The sequence below is a fragment of the Citrus clementina genome, unplaced genomic scaffold (assembly GCF_000493195.1).
Source record: "Citrus clementina cultivar Clemenules unplaced genomic scaffold, Citrus_clementina_v1.0 scaffold_1, whole genome shotgun sequence".
NCBI classification, from domain to species: Eukaryota; Viridiplantae; Streptophyta; class Magnoliopsida; order Sapindales; family Rutaceae; genus Citrus; species Citrus x clementina.
Window position 1 is genome coordinate 24720591 of NW_006263303.1, and position 20184 is coordinate 24740774.

Consider the following 20184-nt stretch of genomic DNA (forward strand, 5'->3'; position numbering starts at 1 on the left):
AAGATGTATAAAATAAACTCATAATGACTACAAGCCAAGAGAGGATAGGGTTTAGACTTTATTGTATTAATATAGTGGAATGCACTATATCATACTAAATGCAGCCTTAACTTATTAGCTAGGACAACTTAAATATGCAGCCTTAACTTATTAGCTAGGACAACTTAAATATGCAGCCTTAACTTATTAGCTAGGACAACTTAAATACCAAATGAATGAAAATGTAAAGCATTGCCATTGGTGGTGGCACAAAATGACAGAAGTGCTCGTGGTTGGAGGGTTAACGGCACAGGCATATCGTCACAATTAGGTGGCTCGCACCCACAGGCCGCAACGGAGACCCCCCAAAACTCGACTTTTGTTGGGTTGCTTGGCTGGGAGCGGAGAAGCTCCCGTGCAATTTTGGCTGCAAATATTGAAAGGTATTTGCCGCCTCCACGTGAAGCTGAGTTGCCATCACCGTATTAGATTCAGAATTGTGAACTGTGAAGTGCGATGTGGGGCTCCATCGCAGCAATCCTTGAGGCCCCCATTCTTTAATTTTCATGGGCCGTACTTCATCTAACTGTGCAAATTTCCTGGTGGTGGGACCATCATTTTGACGTATCCCAGATTTGTTACACTCTTAAGGAAGTGACCCGACTCTCTTTCTCTGTGTCGCCGGAAATAGGATGGCCCCGCATATTTGCCCACCTTTTTCTTTATCTTTTTCAGTTTCAGTTTCTGTTTCCTAAAAAACATGGCCTGATGCCCTGATAATTGTGTCGCCGCAATTTACATTTAAAACCACACAGTTGTTTTTTTTAGTGTACAATAATATTATTACGGCTTTAGTTATTTTACTTAATAATATAGGGTCCGGCTGGATACAATCGTGTCACAGTTATATTCAGCCGTTGAATGTATTTAAATAGATGGGGTCTACTAATATCCAATAGCTGATCCACAATCATTTGATGAAAATTTAACGATTGTAAAAATAATATATTTTTCTTATCTTATATTTTTACAACCGATTTTCATCATACGGTTATACAAAAATTATATACTTACATAATAATGCAAGATAACAAACTCCTTTTATTACTTATTACAACGACTCTTACTTGCACATATAAACTGACGGAGACTGATACATTCATGGAGGCATACACATTAGTGGTTGTAGTAGTTTTCTACACTTCTATTTCCATTTTAGCGTGGGGCTCTCTAATATCTCTATTCACATCCAGGCCCCCACTTTTTTTGCCTCATTAACCCCCTATTATATTTATGGGTCAGGCTACAGTGTAACTGTGGTACCGTGCCACAGTTGCACCAGCCGTTGGATCTACTCAAATGAGTGGGATCCACTTGAATAAGTGGGAATCCAACGGTTGGGTGCAACTGTGGCACGGTACCACAGTTGCACCACAGATTTATCCTATATTTATTATTTGTTTTCAACTTAAAATACTAAAAATGGCATAAAAGAACTTTTAATTTCCCTACGGATTTCAACATTAATGATAATAACTTCTCTCTCTTTTAAAACCACACGGTTGTTTAGCAGATAATATTGAACCATCAAATAGTGACAGAGAAATTGATTTTTTTCGTTTTATTTTTTTATTGTCGCTATTGTTATTCAATTTATATAACAATTAGTAAATTATAAATGGTTAGTGGGATACAATACAAGAGATGGATTTGATTTATTGGACTCTAATTATAGGAGTTCTTTTTCTTACTTCAGACTTCATATCTGATTTTGATATCTCATATAGTTTGGTTTAGATATAAAATAAATAAATAAATAAACGTGGGAGGGATGACAGATATAAGAAGAGAAGCCATTAAATTGCTTTTAATGGTAAGGGTGATTATTGAATTAAGTACCTATGATAAAAGATTGTATATATTTTTAAATATTTTAATGCTAAATATTTTAAAGAAAAGGTCGGTGAGGGATTCGGCTGTGACTACAACTTTTTTTTTTTTTTAATTTCTTTGAAAACATGAGATAAGTGATTTGTGTGTGTGTGTATGGTAACATTCTCACTTCACTATCAAGTTAAATATAAACGTAACACTCCCCGGGGCCATTTCTTACTATTTTGTTCAGTCTAGTTGCCGTGAGCAAACTAAATATACATATTTTGTGCATCTAAATATTTGGCAGTATTTAGTTCTAATCATCTTAATTAACATCTACATATATTAATACACTCCATAGTCCATATACTGAGATAATTTGTAAGCATAAATAATCTATTAAACTAATCATTTAAAAAAGAAAAAAAAAGACATTGGTTTCTTAGTAAACATCGAAGTAAAGAGACAAATCCTAGAACTTATAAAATTTTTCGTTTGTTAGTGTTAGAGATTGGTATAGGAGATTCTCTTCTGTATCAATACCAGTAGTAAGCAGCAAATAAACTCAACTATTTACGGGGATTAAAATTTTGAACGAATATTAATTAAAATTCGGACCTGATGTATAAACTTAAGTCAAATTGTATTATATATAAAAAGGGAGAAAAAAAAATTCAAATGGGTTTTAAGATGCTATCCCGGGACCAGCACCGGGGTTCGGGGGAAGCAAATGAAGTTTAATATTGAGCATGGAATCAAATAATATCTGAAGATGAGATTATTGTACATACGTCTCACACACAAATGAACAAATTACATTTTAATTATATTTTATCCCCACCCCCCCACAGGCAAACAAAACCGCCGCCCTTATTGGCCACAAAAAATTATCTTATGGACCACTCTCTTGGCAATAGCATTATTTTATATTAACAATTACGTCTCCAAATTGCCCTCAAGGGGAAAAAAAAAATAAAGCTAAGATCTAAACCTACTATCTACAAAGAGTGAATTTTTTTTTTTTTTTTTTTTTGAGTTGGTCAGTGACAATTCTCAAGAACAAGTAATTAATCTGCGTAATGTAAAAATAATCCTACACACAGACATAGAGTACACTAACAGAGGAGGTACTTGTTAATTTAGTATGTGGCACATGGGTTGCGTTAGTTTCCCAAACCTCAGGAAAGCCGAGGTCTGCTAAAATTGCTCCCCATAATAATGTATTTTAATTTTTTTTTTTTTAAATGTAGGGTTTTAGCTCATTTACTTCTCTAGCTAGCTATTGAATCTGTAGGTGGCATAGTTCCACTTCTATAATAATAAAAAGCTTCTTTTTTTTCCCCTTTTCTTTCTTTCTTTGATATGTGATTGATTCATCACATGTATGCCTAGAATTGAACATTTTGTCATCAATTCAATTAAATATAAGATGCTTTTATCTTACATGCATGTAAGATATATTTCTCTCACATGAACAGTGAATAGATCCCACACATATACTATTTATATAAGGAAATGTATTTTACATGTATATAAGATAGAGTTTACCTTAAATATATATATAGACAAGCTAACTTTATGAATGATTAATGATTAGTTTAACGGAAAAGACGTACAATATTTCAATATTTGATAATAAATGCCTCTTCACTAACCCTAGCTAAAGCTAGAGAGACCCGACCACTGTTTGTTTGGTGGGACGGATGATTTGGACTAATTACGTTGCGTTTTTGCAATATTCCCCGCTCCAAAATCCAAATAGTTGTTCTACCCAACAATATATATACAATTAACAACCTTAAACCTTAATTAATCCTTTACGCATGAATTATTTAATTTAATAATCATGCCTCCTCTGATTAATTTTTAATTAATCAACCGACGACCAAACAGCACAGCATGAGCTGTAGCAGCAACTCTTCTCTGATCTTCTCCTGCGCTCGTCCCATAACCTAACTACGTTGCCGTTAACCACCGTCAGATCCTGGCAACGGTACCACCCCATATCCTCTATTCTCGCTCTCATTCTCACTCCCTCCAACTCCCGCCAATCGACACAACTACTGACGCCGTCACTGTCAGCATCGTCCCTCCATTCTTTAACCACCGACGTGGCCTCTCCGTCTCCGTCACCCTCCGTCTGTCCTTCTTCGTAATAATAGAATGTATACTTCGACCCCTCTGTCACCCCGTCGACGTCGTTAGCTGGCGGAAGAGCTGGAATGGGACAGGGAGGTGCAGCCTCAGCGGAGGAGGTATTGGCTGGCGGCTGGGCCAGCTGGGACCCACTTGTATTTCGATCAATAAGAGGTTGTTGGTGGTCGGGCTTGTCCGAAAACGAGGTGGTTCTGATCCTCCAAAAGCTGATGGCGGCTGTTATAACGGCGACCCACGCCCACAGATTATTGACGACGGTGAAAACACTGAAGGTGGCGTAATTGAATGCAAGCGCTTCGAGAGGAGACGATGTATCTAACATGTTGTTCATGATTGATAGAATTTATATATCGTTGTTGGAGATGAAATGAAGCGCCTAATTAATTTTGCTGCTTTTTTTTTTTCTCCCTCTCTTTGTGGGCGAATGGAAAGAGGCTTACCAGCTGAAATGAATATAAGGAGAGACGGGAGAGGACGTGAGCGGTTGGATGAGGCAAGTGGAGAGCGGGGATCTGATGAGAGATGCCGAGAATCGAGACCCAAGATGCCTTTTGTTAAGGAAGATCCAATATTTATACCCAATGATAGGTTTCTGGATTGACACGTGTAAGGTGTCTCTCCGAATCCTTTCCTGCCTCTTTTGAAAACTGACCACATAAGCAACGTGACAGCCAGGTGACGCTGTTGCACGTGCGAACACCCAATGGGCTTGCGGGGTTGCTAAGGACTTAAAGACTGTGGATTAGAATCTTAACCGCGGACCCGTTTGCCTTTGCTCATTTTATATTTTCACTCAATTGTCATGTCGTGTAAATGAGTGGTCGTGGATGAGGTTTCTTTAATTAATACACATACATACATACATTTGTGTATACATACATACATATACATACATATGTTTATAATTAAATTTAATATAACTATTATATAGATAGTATTTTTTTAAAATAAATACATATATATCATGATATTATTTATTTATTTATTTATTATATAACTGATATAATATTTCTTATGTATTTTTAAATTTCTATGCATCCCTTGTGTCGTGTGATGAATAAATAAAAAAGTTCAATTTGTGGCTATGTGATTCATTTAGTAGGTTTGGCTGTTAGGTTAAGAAAGTTGGAAAATTTGCTGAAATAATTTAAAATTATGACCTATTTATAAATGTTCCCTACTTATCATTTTCATTGTATCCAAATACGAGTGTTTTGCTTTGAATATAATTTGTTCCATGAGATTGCTAATAGATCTATCAATAAGTTGATCGTTAATTCATGAATGAGTGATATGTCATTATTTATTATCGTGAGATATCATTTAAGGGTACTTATACCTTAAATATCCATTTTCACTTATTCAAATAAGAAAGATAATAAATGAACTAATTTTATAAATTAACCATAATTTTGAGCTATTTCTATAAATATCCCAAGAAGGTTTGGTAGATGTGAATTCGATGCAAGCAAGACATTATTGATGCGAATATATAATATAATATACCAACGAAAGATAATTGACCAAGGACAGCATCTATTAATTACCTAACAACAAAAGGAGTAGGTGAAGGTCGGCTTGTTCAAACTTGGAAACCACTGGTAACTATTGCTCTTTACTTAGAAGTAGAACCCTCGTTCATTTGAGCATATTTTCAAATTAAATTTTTTTCTTCAACTTTTTTTTTTAAATTTAAATGATAGGAGGTTTTCATTTGTTATATGAAAAATCTTGTCTATTATTATTACTCAAATTTGAGTTATTGCGAGCGCAAAATTCATTTATGATGAACTAAATTATAACACCTAAAGAACTTGTTCAGTAGACTAAAGTTGGTTGGTGTGAGTGGTTCGGCACTTTCACTCCTTAAGAGAAGTTAGGGGTTCAAGCCCTGCTCTCGTATGGAATCACCACTTTGGCCAGCACTTTACTCTTTACGGACCGACCTGGTACGAGAGGAGATTAGTCTGAGTTGTGGTACAGGCTTAAAAGTGTCTCCCACAGTTGGGGCCCACTCAGTACCACCTCGTGGTTCAGACAAAAAAAAAAACTTGTTCAATATTGCATCAAGATAAGTTTTAATAAACTTTTGATGCCAATATAAATTGATTTATGTAAGAATAATCTTTTATTAGTTTCATCTTTGATTTTACAAAAAGAAAAAAAAAAAAAGAGACATTTTTGACAATAAAAGTATGGAAAGCGATACATGTGAAACCAATAATGTCTCAAAGTCTTTGTTTCTAGCAAGGACTGCTATGAGCTTCAAAGGCTGAAGAGAACTGAGAATGACAAGCCAATAGCATCAAATCCATGGAACTGTTATTAGGCAACAACAAAATATTATGAAAAAAAGATAGAAGAAGCCTTGAGAGCGTAATAAGAGAAGTAATCTTATGAAAAAAAATCGTGTCTAATTTTAGGCAACAAGAAGTTAACCCATCTGACTAATCACTACAGATTAGAACAAATATCACTCGCATTCACATATCCAGGGCAAAATACCACCAAGATACCAAATATAGCGGGCGCCTGGCTGGCTAGAAATTAGATGCTTCAGTTGTTGAAAATAAATGAAGAAATTATCGAAAGCGCGACTTATTTCTGACTTTCCAAAAGTGATATAGAGGACAAATCAAAACATGAAAATATTTTAAACCTATTTTGAGGCTATTTCGTCCTTGATTTGACGAGTGTAGGCCCAACCTAGTAGTCCTTTTGGGTAGGAGGAGCTCGGCCCATACTCTTCAATGATGTAGTTACTACTATGAGTACTCAAAGTACATAACATCATCATTAAAGAATAAAAAAGATCCATAACAAAATTTAAAAAAAAAAATCATTTTGGGTCTCTTATAAATTTTGTGCTAATTGTTCTACTAATTTTTGTACATACATCGATACTCTAAACTATTAGAGTTGACTATTAGCACCCCTCCAAAATTCTCTTAAAATCATTTTTTTAGTTATATTCTATTTAATACTAAAAATATCATCTTTTTTTTTTTCAAATAAACCCCTTTTTTAGACCTTCTTTCTTTACAAAGTTAAACAATAAAAACTTCCAAAAATAAAAATAATTAATATGAAAAAAAGAAAGAAAAAGAAATAAATATTAATGTTTTAAGTTTGTGCAAATGGATTATATAGACGAGATTAAATAAAATGTAAAAGAGAAAGAAAACAAATATGATTCAATTAGTTTTGGGTCCCAAGGGATGTATAACTGACTCTATTGATTTATTATTGAGCTACAGTCAATGATTCAACCTGGGTATAGATTTCAATTTGTTAATTATAGAGTGTTTAATCATTGGTGGAAGGCATTCTAGGTATTGCAAGATGTTATCTCTTGAGTTTTGGTAATACATGCAGATTTCATTTAAAAAGAAAAATAATGAAGGAGAATAACATAAATGGATTGATTTTGTTTGTATTTATTCTTGAATATAATTTTAATTGAACAAGGATTTATGAGGATTTTGGAGAGATACTAATAGTCTCACTTAAACTGTTATTATTATAATAATGTTAGGAATTATAACATTTAAGACTTAACTTGAGTCTCAATACTATATCATTGATTTATTGCATGACGAATTTCATATATAGTTTGTAAAATTAAGTAACCAACAACCAACTGATGAATCTCACGTCAGTTGAGACTAAAATTAAGATTTAGATATTATTATTATTATGTCTTTAAAATGAGCGATCGAATTGTGCCCTTAAAAAGACACAAGACATGGAGAGAACAATTTAGTTTTTTGTGATAAACTATTAAAGCGTTCCGCGGATAATATAATGGCCATTAAAAACACGTGTTACGGCTACATTGCTTTTATTTTTGAAACATTCGTCTTTATTTAAATTGAAAAAATCAAATTTAAATTATAAAAGCAATGAGATTTAAAAAAAAATTATGATATCGATTTTTTTTATCATACAACATGTCCGCATTAAAAAAGAAAAAGAGGGCACTCGTATGTGTGTAGTTCATTCATGTAAATTTGTTCGTGTAATTCTATTCATTATTATTATTAGCTGAAGCGTGAAGGATTCGAAACCCCTAGATGCATTAATGTATGACTATTAGAGCATTACCAAAAGACTCTTCAAATAAAATTTTATTATTTATTTGAAGAGCCACATCAATATTTAAAGCTCCAAAAAACACTCCAATTAAGATTCTTCAAATAAGAATTGATTCTCTCTCTTCAAATTTGGAGAATTAATTTATCTCTCTTCAATTTATATTTTATTATTTTTCATTGAAGAAAGAGAGAGAAGTACTTTAATTGCTATTGACTTTTCATTTAAAAAATTAATTATATGATTAAAATAATATTAACTTATTTATATTTGAAGAGTCTTTTAGAGAATATTATATTTTTTCACCATTATATTTTCGACATAGTTAAGCAAATAGGTATTTGAAGAGTAAAATTTATACAGTCTTTTGGAGATGCTCTTAGTAGGTAGGATTTTAAATGAATTGCTGTAGTGTTTATTTTCTAGAGTGAGAGTGAGGAGTGTGGATTCCTCTTACTCCAGTGTTTTGGAGTGGGGAGTGAGATTCACACTCCCATAGGAGGAGGTGGGAGTAGGGATGGCAAAATAACTCGGACCCGGACGAACTCGGATAATCCAGACTGGTTTGAACTCGTACTGGAGTGCAAAAAAATCTAGATCCGGGTTTGGGATAACCCTTATATCAAGAACCCGGACCTGAATATTTTTTTTTATTAATTATATTTATTAGTTAATATAAATACAAACATAAAAAAAACCCTAATTATATTTCTATCTTTCTACTCACAGACACAAACACATTGAAGCTGTGCCGCTGCAAAGTGCCAAAGTCAAACAACCATCGGTTGGGATCACCACTGTCGCAAGATCGGGTTTGCCACTGTCACAACTTGTTTGGTTCACCACTGTTGCATGCTTGCAGCTTGGCAGCTCCTCTATTCATCATCATCAGTAGTCTTTTTTGAGCTGTGACAGCTCACCTTCACCATCGGCTGCCGTGAACACCAGCGTCGCATGCTTGCAGGAGGATGTGCATTAGTTGACAAGTACAAATCTGAGCCCCAAAATGAATTTTCAAAGCAAAATACAGTTAATTCACGGTCGTATCAAAATCAAACCCAAGCTTTTCCCCAAATTGGAATATCATTTTGTTTTGTTTTTTTACAGCCTCCAATTAGAATTAGAAGATCGTTTTAGTAGGAGCTATTCTCCAATATATTTGTTGTGTATTTAATTGACTACTAAAGTGACCTTTTTATCTTTTTTTTTTTTCAAGCAATGTGTTTAGTGTTTACATTACTTTTTCTGTTTTGATTTGAATTTGCCTTATAATTAATTCAAATTTCTCGCTTGTGTCCACGGGAGGATTGCTGGAATCGTAGAAATTGATTTATTGATCCGGGTTCAAAACCCGGAATCCGGGAACCCGGATTTTTCTGGGTTGAACCCAGACCGGACCCGGATGGAAAAAAATCGGGTTTTAATCCGGGTTCAGGAGAAAGAAAATGACGTCTGGCTCCGGAACCAGAACTGGGAAGACTAAACCTGGACCCGGACCTGGACTCAAACCCAGATTTTGCCATCCCTAGGTGGGAGTGGGAATCCACTCCTCCTCTTCCCTTTTTACCCTTATATTTAAAATAAAATAAATAATATCATTATATTAAAAAAATAAACATACTTATTTTATTAAATTTAATAAAATAAATAAAATTATATTTATTTAAATAATATTAGTATGTTATTTTATAAATTAAATTTATTAAAATAGTAATATTAAACATATTTAAATATAATATTATTATATTTAGTTAAAAATAATAATTTACATTGATTCTAAGTTAAAATTATTTTAAAATAATATTATTATACTCATAGAGAATTAATAATATTACTATATTTTATCTTTATTTGAAAATATAATATTATTATATTTATTTAATTAATAATAATAAATATTTTGTTTAAGAAAATATTAATTTTGTACTGTATTATCAATGATAGTGTTTCATTTGTGTTGCTATTATTAATCATTTTTTATTTACATAATTCAAATTCAAATTAATAAAAAATTATGATTTACATAATTAAGAATATTAATAATTATTATTAATTTATAAATACAATAAAATAATTATTTTATTTTTCAAATACATTTTTTATTAATTTTGTAATTAAAAATTATAATTCTTTAAATAAGGGTAATATTGTAATTTAAAATTATTTACTCTCAATTCTAGACAATTTCATACTCACACTTAAGTGTAAGTAAACAACCAACTTCAACTCCAATTCCACACTTCTAATCTCAGGATTCCCACTCCAATTGAAAATGTAAATGCTACCTGCTTTCTTTGTGACGGATTGGAGTTGAATTGAACCGTAGGCTTTCATTCAAACTTCTCCATTGCCATTCAAACTTCTCCATATATTCAACATTTCATACCAAGAAAGCAATGCGTATCTTTTATGCCCAAATACAAACAAAATCAAATTTCCAAACGTCCTTTTCACAATCAATAAGTGTTTTTATGCATGCAATTCACTCAAAGAAAGAGACAACTAAGATTTAGATTTTGCTATGTTACATTGAATATACCATACACAACCAACAAGAACCACACAATTATGTGGATCCCACAATTTGTGTGGTTCTTGTGGGTTGTGTATGGTACATTCAATGTAACATAGGGGCTCCCCTAAGATTTAGTTTCATATATGGGACATCAGTCATTCAGTTTTATGTTACAACCATTATAGATTTGTCTATTACTGATCACAAATTTATTAATGTTGTAAGTAAGGATATATAAATGCATGAAACTTAGAAATTGTAACAAACAAGTTAAGAAATGTAATTAAAAACTTATAATGATTGTGAGTTAATTATAAAGTAAATGAACTCATGTATTTGGATTTATTTTCAAACATACATACAATCAAACAGCCATCAATAAAGCTGCAGAAAAGTCCAAAAAAATAAAATTGGAACTAGGGTGGCCTAGAACTCAATTTTGATTTCGGTGTACTCACACTACTACAAGAAACAAAGAATATGGACACTGTTCATACTTTAACAAACTGTAAATGATCATGACCATATATTTCTTTTTTAATTTAGTAAATGTAAGTACAGAAAGTGAAAGCCATTATACACACACTTGATTTGATATGAGATTTTAAAGTGTAGAAAAATTTGAGAAAACTCATAGATCATGCGGTTTACCATATTTTAAAATTGCGGATTACAATTTGTGTGTGTGTGTGAGAGAGAGAGAGAGAGAGAGATACATTTTTTTTGGGATAAAATAAGATGTATGGACACATTAAATCAATATCAGACACCTTAGAAGACAAAATCGTATGTGTAGTGTTTGCTTCACTTTCTTGTCTTAAATTTAGCACAACTCAAATAAGCATGAATCCCAAATTCATTTTAGAATTAAAACCAAAATTATTTACCTTCACATGATTTTTCGTTCAGACATTGCATCTATATATAAAAGGAAAATTATCACTGCACCACCTCTTTTTTGCCTTATATTCATCCAACCACCGAAAAATTATAACATGTTCTCTGCACCACATTTTTTTTTTAAATTTGTATCAATTAACCACTTTTTAACTAACACCGTTAAATAATTTAAATGAAATGACAATTTTACCCCTAAATAAATTAAAAGACCATTTTATTTTACAAAAACTTTAAAAAATAATAAAATTATAATTATAAAAATACCCCTAAATTTAATAAAAAAATAAATCCCAAACAAATGTGCTCAACTGATTTTTATTTAATTTAGATTTTGCAAAATTTTAATAATTGTTTTTATTAAAAAATTATAATTTTGCAAAATTTTAATAAAAATGACTGAATTTATTTATTAAAAATTATAATTTTACAAAATTTTATTAAAATAACTGAATTTATTTATTAAAAAATAAATCCCAAAATTTTAATAATTTATGGGATTTTTATTAAATCATTTTGCAAAATTTTAATAATTATTTTTATTAAAAAAATTATAATTTTGCAAAATTTTAATAAAAATGACTGAATTTATTTATTCAAAATTATAATTTTACATAATTTTATTAAAATAACTGAATTTATTTATTAAAAATAAATCCCAAAATTTTAATAATTTAGGGGATTTTTATTAAATCCCAAAATTTTGTAATTATTTTTTATAATTATAATTTTTATTTAGATTTTTATTAAAAATAAAAATTCTAATTTTGGGATTTATTTTTATTAAATTTAAGGGTATTTTTATAATTATAATTTTCTTATTTTTCAAAGTTTTTGTAAAATAAAATAGTTTTTTTAAAATTTATTTAGGGGTAAAATTATCATTTCATTTAAATTATTTAGTGGTGTTAGTTAAAAAGTGGCTAGTTGATATAATTTTTTTTTTTTAAAAAAAAAGGTGGTGCAGAGAACATGTTAGAATTTTTTGATGGTTGGATAAATATAAGGCAAAAAAGAGATGGTGCAGTGATAATTTCCCTATATAAAATTTCAAATGGTATATGTTTTTTTCCCATTAGTTACACTTGAATTTTCGTGTAAACTGCATATCAAATTATTGTTATCTTATGTTTTAAGGAAGATATGTTACTGCTCAACATTGTTGCTACTAAGATGTAAAATATATATATATATATATATATATATATATATATTAATTTGAGGGTCAAATTACTAGAACTGGAATCTTGAAATTGCTACCGCAATTTCATGGTGCCATTGAAACTGTGAAATTTTCAACTTATTCTCCTCAATCACATGGCAACATGGCATTGTAGCGTTTGAATTCATAACCTACCCGTCAAAATTCATAGTCTCTACTTAAGCGTGGTAAAGGGGGAACCCGTTCAAAGTTTTGTAACAGCAAATGGTTCGTTAACCTGTTTCTGTAAAATATATTTTAAGGAAAGCTAGCCATTATTTCTCGGTGACGAAAAAATTAATTGTTTATAACAAATATCCAACGAAGAACTTTGAATTATGAATTCTGACTCTTTACCAACAAAAAGATCACTACTGCCTGATGCGCTACAGACTAATAGTTGTGGTAATTAAATGGACTTTGATTTTATGCTCAAGTTTGGAAATTATTCTCCATTCAAAATGCATAAACTTTGCAAGTTGAATCTGCCTATCAATTTCTTATAACTTTCTTATCTTCTTCTTGGATGCTTCATTCATTAATATGACAATTCTTTTTCCTGTTTTTCTTCTAACTTTAGTTCTTTTTTCATTGAGCATCCAAACATTTTAGACAGGGAATTTATTGTAGCAAAGCCCTGATTTTTTTTGCGATATGACACGATATTATTAACATCACTTGTCTCAAATTCAAATTTAATGCCACGTGCAACAAAGAAGGCAACACCACGACTCACCAACCAATTTAAAAACTGGTCAAACTTAAAGTTGATTAACATGTACGAGTACAAGCTAAGCGTTAAAAACATTAGATTTCAGTCGATTCAATTTTGTCACTCGATCACAAAATGGAAGCCAATTAAATCTTATAGCTGCTCACTGTGTAAAAGCACATTTTTAGAAGTCTATTTTGTTGTTTGTACAATAGTTGAAAGTTTACTTTTAGCATAATTCTTAAAGTAAATAACACGAGAACATATACAAGGGAGCCCAGTAAAGATTAGGGCAAAACAGAATGGGAAACTGGGTCCCCTATATAGCATTACATAATCAATAGCCAAGTCACTCAAGAGGGTTGTCCAATACATGAGGCCGAGAGGCAAAGAGCCATAAAATCCACAGCACAATATATATATTATATGCTGTATGTTTCGTATAATATCATACAGAGAAAATTAACTTAATTTTGTCACAACGAGATTCATATATGAGGAAAGTTCCACAAAATAACTTACCAATTTCACATTACAGTTTTATATTACATAAAGACGGCTGAGAATCAGTCCTGTCAATAGCTTTAAAGTCCAACCATTTCACGTGCTTCTCATCGATCTATAACATCCGTCACCACTCATGCACTATAAATACATGGTTTCTCAAGAACTTTGTATTCAACTCCATTCATCAAAACCTCTCTGTTCTTAAGAAATACCCACACACATGGCCAATTACTCCAAAATCGCCATTATTGGAGCCGGCGTTAGCGGTTTAGCTGCTGCTAAACAGCTCCGGCACCACAATCCGGTGGTGTTCGAGGCCTCGGACTCCATAGGAGGAATCTGGAAAAGCTGTTCTTATAATTCAACTAAGCTTCAGTCGCATCGTATTGATTATGAGTTCACTGATTTTCCTTGGCCTAATAGAGATGATCCCGGCTTCCCTTCTTATACTGAGATATTGGATTACCTTGAATCTTATGCCAAACACTTTGATGTGTTCAAGTGCGTGAGGTTCAATTCCAAGGTGGTGGAGGTCCGGTTCACCGGTAGCCTCGAAACCACTGATTCTGGTGGCAACCTCTTGCCGGCTGGCCATCCGGTTTGGGAGGTTGCCGTCCAAACTCACAATTCCAACTCCATTCAGGTTGTTATTTATTTTTTCATATTAACTGTTTTCAATCCTCTAAATATTAATTTTTTTTTTTTTTGGGTAGTCCATGCCTAAATATTTTCAGCAACAAAGGTATTAATTAATATAAGAAGCTTGACGTGCATGATACGGTTGATATGCATGCAAGCATGCACGAATACATATATGTCTGAAATTGTTTTATGTCATATCATAGTGAGTTGAACTATAAAAGTATCAAATTTGTAACCAAAAGCTTGACATATGTAATGAAATATTTGGAAAGTGTAGATAGATGTATATATGAATGGAACCAGCGTATCATAATCATTCTGAATACTAGACTTTATTTATTTATTTATTTATTTTTGCCTTCTCATTAATTGATACATAGTGATAATAATTAACTCGGCTGGAAAGAGAACATTTGAGAGCTAATAAACGTGTGTGAAATATTTGCATGAATTTTCAGTGGTATGGCTTCGAGTTTCTTGTTGTTTGTACTGGAAAATATGGTGACGTACCAATAATTCCAGCTTTCCCAAACAACAAAGGGCCTGAGGTGTTTGAAGGCCAGGTTTTGCATTCCATCGACTACTGCAAACTTGACAAAGAAGCTGCTTCTCAACTTCTCAAAGACAAGAAGGTTGCAGTCGTGGGTTTCAAGAAATCAGCTATTGATTTGGCCAAGGAGTGCGCTGAGTCAAACCAAGGTACCTATACCTAATTAATTAAGTATGTAATTTTAAGATTTGTGAGGTAATTAACACTCGTTTAATCCCTACATTTTAAAAACTTATCTTAAAACACCTTTTATAGTTAAATATGTTATTTTTTTATCCTTGTTTTCTCTTTGTTTTTATAATAATACATTTTGCAATAATATTCTTGACATCAATTAATTAATTAATATATAAAAATTTAATTAATAATTATTAGAACATTAACTAGAAAATATCAATATGAAAGAACTAATATTTCTATACCCGTGCAACAATCTTGATAATAATTTATTTATACATTAATTAATATCACTCAACTTAAAAGAATGATTAATATCCTTGCAACAATTTTACTAATAGTTGTTAAATTAACAAATTAATTTATTAAATTAGTAATAAAAGTAAAATAATAACATAAAATTTGAATTTATGAAAATTTTATGTTATTTCACAAATTTTATGTTAATTTTACGGTTAATTTGATAAATTAATATTTTTTCTTTTCATTAATATCCTCAAAAAATGTAAGAATTTTGTTGTAAGGATATGATTATATATAAAAAAAAGAAAAAAAGAAAGGGTACGAGTATAACATATTTAACAACATGAGTGTTATAAGGTATTTTTAAAATGTAGAGATTAAACGATCACTTAAATCAAAAGATTAAAGATTAAATAAGTATTTATTCAAATTTATGAATAACGCATGTGCAACTTCTTTATCGCTTAATATATTATCTTTAGAAATTTATGATAGACGTCGCTTTAGAAATTAATTATTAACATTGCTTTCTTGCTTCTTCCTTTATTTTCCCATGCATCTTGGAAACAAACAGGTTCCATCTGTTTGTCCACGCTCTTAATTTGTTCATACGCTGGTGGAACAAATGGGGGTGAAATTCATTTGGACCAGTCGGTCCAAGGACAAGTAGTGAACAGGATCTGATGATTTTCCACGTTGTCCATATGAGTTGAATTTGCATGAGAAGTCAGAACATTCGATTGCGTGGTTAAGTGTCAAACAAGCAACAATCAAACATATCTTGTCTAGCTGTCTTTGGACTTATTGACTGCATAGGTTTTCAAGAAGAATTTTGCATTTTACAATGGGATCAATCCGAGAAAAACATCATTATTGACCATTCACAAAATCATATATAATTCTGTCTCCTCATTTAGCTGTTCTTGGAAAGTTCGATTATTCAACTTAAGAAACTCCTGCGATGGTAAAAAAGAGTTTGAGTTGGAATCCAGCTCACTTGTACGGGATATATAATATTTAAGTTTCCAGTCATACTATGCTTATATCTTTCTTATTTTTTTTAAATAAAGCTTTCTTTTATATGATTATTCTTAAGATTAAGCAAAGTCAAGAAGAGGGAGAGACTATGATAGATAAGATGGATGAACCTTTAATTTATTGGCTGGTCATATGGGTTTCATATTCATTTAAATTCATTTTTGTTTCGAGACAGCTAATTCATTATCTGTTATTTATAACTTGTATATGTATTTAAATTAGGACCAGAAGGGCAACCGTGCACTATGATTGTAAGGACTACACACTGGACTGTACCTCATTACCGGATATGGGGTTTGCCTTTCTTCATGTTCTACTCCACAAGATTTTCTCAGTTTCTCCATGGAAGCCCTAATCAAAGCTTGCTCAGGACTCTACTTTGTCTCCTTTTATCTCCTTTGGTGAGTTCACATTCTTTAAAAGTAGATCAACTGAAGATCCAATTTCTTTTGCATGCTAAAGGTAACATTACATTATAATAATTCTGGACAGAGGCGCGGAGTTTCCAAGTTCATTGAGTCTTATTTGCTATGGAAGCTTCCATTGCTGAAGTATGGATTGAAACCAGACCACCCATTTGAAGAAGACTATGCATCTTGCCAGATGGCTATCATGCCGGAGGGTTTTTTCTCTGAGGCTGAAAAGGGAAAGATTGTGTTCAAGAGAGCTTCAAAATGGTGGTTTTGGAAGGGAGGACTAGAGTTCGAGGACAACACTAAATTGGAGGCTGATGTTGTGATTCTTTGCAGCGGTTATGATGGCAAGAAAAAGCTCAAAGCTTTCTTACCAGAGCCTTTCCAAAGTCTGCTCGAGCACCCTTCTGGTCTTATGCCTTTATACAGGTGAGCCACACATTTAAAAGCACTTTTGGATAGCACTTGCCAAGTCTCTGACTGGAAAGTAACATTGCTGCATTATCTAATTTTCTGGCAGGGGAACCATCCATCCACTGATACCAAACATGGCTTTTGTGGGATACATTGAGAGTGTTTCAAACCTTCACACAGCGGAGTTACGCAGCATATGGCTGAGTCGACTTATTGATGATAAATTTAAGCTTCCCAGTGCAGAGAAAATGCTCGAACAAACATCTAAAGAGATGGAAGTCATGAGGCAATCAACAAGGTTCTACAAGAGGCACTGCATCTCTACTTTCAGCATCAATCACAGTGATGAAATTTGCGAAGAAATGGGATGGAATGCTTGGAGGAAGAGGAATTGGTTACTTGAAGCATTTAGCCCTTACAGTAGCAAAGACTACGAGGACGAGGAATAAAAGAAGCACCTTAAGCAAACACAGTGCCATCCAAAAAGTGGGAGATACTTATTTTTCCTGTTTATGTTCTTTCATTTGTATTACCAAACTACCAAAGAGTAGATAAAATGAAAATAAGGGAAAGATTTTGTATAGGTGATTCACAACCTATATGACTAAATAAAGCTAATGTATCTAAGTTTGCATCTTAATTTATGCTCTTTGAGCCTTGAATTTTACTTTTAAATTGTGAGCAATTCAGCATAAACACTGTGCAAAAGAACTGACATCTCTACTGTGACAAGAAGTATCACTAATTTTTATTTCCTTGTTAAACCAGAGTTGTTCAACTTGCTTGAGCTGAAAGTTTAATATTTCTTATTTCAGAAATTGAGGGTCTAAACTCAGCTAACAGCTACGTTAATTACAGAGGATTTTGAATCAAGCATGAACAAGGCAATACATTGAGATGTTCAACTGCTTTGAAGAAACTTCAAGGTCTCATCAATGTGTTTTTCAGGTTGGAACTGGTTGTTGTAGATGAGCTGAACCACTCCATTCTTGTCAAGAATGTAAGTCTGTCTCCCAGGCAATGATCCAAAGAAGTCTGCTGGAACCCCCCATTCTTTCCTCACCTTGTTACCCTCGTCGCTCAGCAATGTATATGGAAGCCTATACTTTTTTGCAAATGCCTATATTCATTAAAAAATGGTCATTCCTAAGGCATGATTGGCAATATTACAGAATGAAAATAATATTAAGGTCATCTTAACCATGCAATGTTGGTAAGCTAGATGCTTGTTGATAACTTGATATTGACATGGAAAAATGATTGACAAGATTCTATCCCTTAAAACAGGACAATACAACAGAATTACATAACTGTGCAGGTTCCTATTAAATGCTAACTGAACTAAAGGCAAACCTAATGACAGTTCAGCCAGATTAAGAGTTAAAAGAGCTTTCATATAACTTATTTGGTTTACTTAAATAAGCATAGAACTATACAAGGAAAGGTGCTTGAATAGAGCTGCATTAGAAGATAAGTTATTAGTTTGCATGGAAATTAATAAACTCAGTTGAAAGGACTCGTTTTTGTTTTCATCAAGAATTTCATTTCGGGAAGAAAGAGGAGGAAATAATACATTGCCTTGTAGCTGTTCCAATAACTGAAATATCTTACCTTGTGTGACGATGAATCATCACCACTAATCCCAATAACCTCAGCTCCTGCTTTCTTAAATTTCTCATAAGAATCCCTGAAAGCGCATGCCTGCAAAAGTATCACTCACATTAGATTCTTCGAGACGTCAAGGTTGCATATTTCCTTGACGACTTGTCTAACTTAATGCATATCTCTTTACATAATCAATCAATACAAGAATTCACAATAATCAGATATTTTACTTCAGTTACTGGAACCCCTGAAAGAAACCCTTGTACAGAACCATAATCAAGCAGAGGAAAAATAAAATCTTCTTAGTTCTCTTCCTCAAATCCCATTTACACTGGCTAATGAAGAACCAAAAGGAAAGGGACGGAAAGGAAAGGAGTATCAAGACACAAGAAAATGAATAACATTAATAAACAGGTGAAAATAAAGAACCTGTTTGGTGCAGCCAGGTGTCTCATCAGCAGGGTAAAAATAAACAACCACGGGCTTCCCTTTAAACTTAGATAGGCTCACATTCCTGCCCTCTTGATCTTTCAATGTGAAGGAAGGAGGCGCCTGTCCTTTGCTCACCTGTTATATGTGACATATAATATATATGTAACAAATAAAAACTAAATTAATGACAAGTAACAAGCTGCGACATACAAGTTGAGTAAACATGATGATGAAGCAATGCCATTAATGTACCTTGGCAGAAATGGAAGTCTTGAAAGATGTGGAAGATGGGATTGGCAAGTTGGAAGAAAAAGAGAACCTGAGGCCAAAAAATTGAGACTGTGATGATGATTTGGAGGGAATTGCGAGGCTTTGGGAAGGTGGGGTCCTAGGAGTTTGAGTGGGGAGAAAAGATGGGAGAGTGTGCTTTGGGAGATTCAGTGAAGCAGCCATTTGAGTGGAAGAGATAAGGCTCCTGATGATGTCAAAAGCAACGTATGTACAACGTTTGAGTGTTTCTTGCTTGCTCGCTAGTTGGAGTGTATTATTTTACCAGTTGTTGTTTTGTTTGTGGAAACATGAGGCAGATAAGAAGATGTGGCGCTGCTCAAGATGAAGATGGAGATAGATTGGGATTGGCCTTTGTCGTGGATAATTGCTGACCCCAATCCCCTAATACATGATTAGCTTGAAAACTCACCATTAATCTATAATTAAAAAAGGCGCATTCTTGTC

At 32.6% G+C, this 20184-nt stretch overlaps 3 protein-coding genes across 3 annotated transcripts; 1 reads left to right on the forward strand and 2 right to left on the reverse strand.

The window, feature by feature from the left end:
• Nucleotides 1-3433: 3433 nt before the first annotated feature.
• Nucleotides 3434-4722, reverse strand: LOC18054632. The gene has a single exon (XM_006452804.2). The coding sequence runs from the start codon at nucleotides 4340-4342 to the stop codon at nucleotides 3725-3727; it is 618 nt and encodes a 205-aa protein (XP_006452867.1). The 5' UTR covers nucleotides 4343-4722; the 3' UTR covers nucleotides 3434-3724.
• A 9433-nt stretch (nucleotides 4723-14155) lies between these two features.
• On the forward strand, nucleotides 14156-18052 carry LOC18054633 (probable flavin-containing monooxygenase 1). The gene is made up of 5 exons (XM_006452805.2): nucleotides 14156-14578; nucleotides 15036-15276; nucleotides 16808-16986; nucleotides 17078-17427; nucleotides 17519-18052. The coding sequence occupies exons 1-5, from the start codon at nucleotides 14156-14158 to the stop codon at nucleotides 17859-17861; spliced, it is 1536 nt and encodes a 511-aa protein (XP_006452868.1). The 3' UTR covers nucleotides 17862-18052.
• An 89-nt stretch (nucleotides 18053-18141) lies between these two features.
• Nucleotides 18142-20045, reverse strand: LOC18054634 (peroxiredoxin Q, chloroplastic). Its single transcript, XM_006452806.2, has 4 exons — nucleotides 19702-20045; nucleotides 19447-19584; nucleotides 19024-19113; nucleotides 18142-18532 (listed from the first exon to the last, which is right to left on the reverse strand). Exons 1-4 carry the CDS (start codon nucleotides 19900-19902, stop codon nucleotides 18314-18316), a joined length of 648 nt encoding a protein of 215 aa, XP_006452869.1. The 5' UTR covers nucleotides 19903-20045; the 3' UTR covers nucleotides 18142-18313.
• Between the last annotated feature and the right edge of the window lie 139 nt (nucleotides 20046-20184).

Excerpts from the sequence above, each read along its gene's own strand:
- LOC18054632 (XM_006452804.2), bottom strand. The coding sequence starts at position 4,342 with ATGAACAACATGTTAGATACATCGTCTCCTCTCGAAGCGCTTGCATTC.
- LOC18054633 (XM_006452805.2), top strand. The coding sequence starts at position 14,156 with ATGGCCAATTACTCCAAAATCGCCATTATTGGAGCCGGCGTTAGCGGT. Across the intron at positions 14,579-15,035 it reads ACAATTCCAACTCCATTCAG|TGGTATGGCTTCGAGTTTCT; the intron begins GTTGTTATTTAT and ends ATGAATTTTCAG. Across the intron at positions 16,987-17,077 it reads GTCTCCTTTTATCTCCTTTG|AGGCGCGGAGTTTCCAAGTT; the intron begins GTGAGTTCACAT and ends AATTCTGGACAG.
- LOC18054634 (XM_006452806.2), bottom strand. The coding sequence starts at position 19,902 with ATGGCTGCTTCACTGAATCTCCCAAAGCACACTCTCCCATCTTTTCTC. Across the intron at positions 19,585-19,701 it reads AGACTTCCATTTCTGCCAAG|GTGAGCAAAGGACAGGCGCC; the intron begins GTACATTAATGG and ends CACATATAACAG. Across the intron at positions 19,114-19,446 it reads CACCTGGCTGCACCAAACAG|GCATGCGCTTTCAGGGATTC; the intron begins GTTCTTTATTTT and ends ATACTTTTGCAG.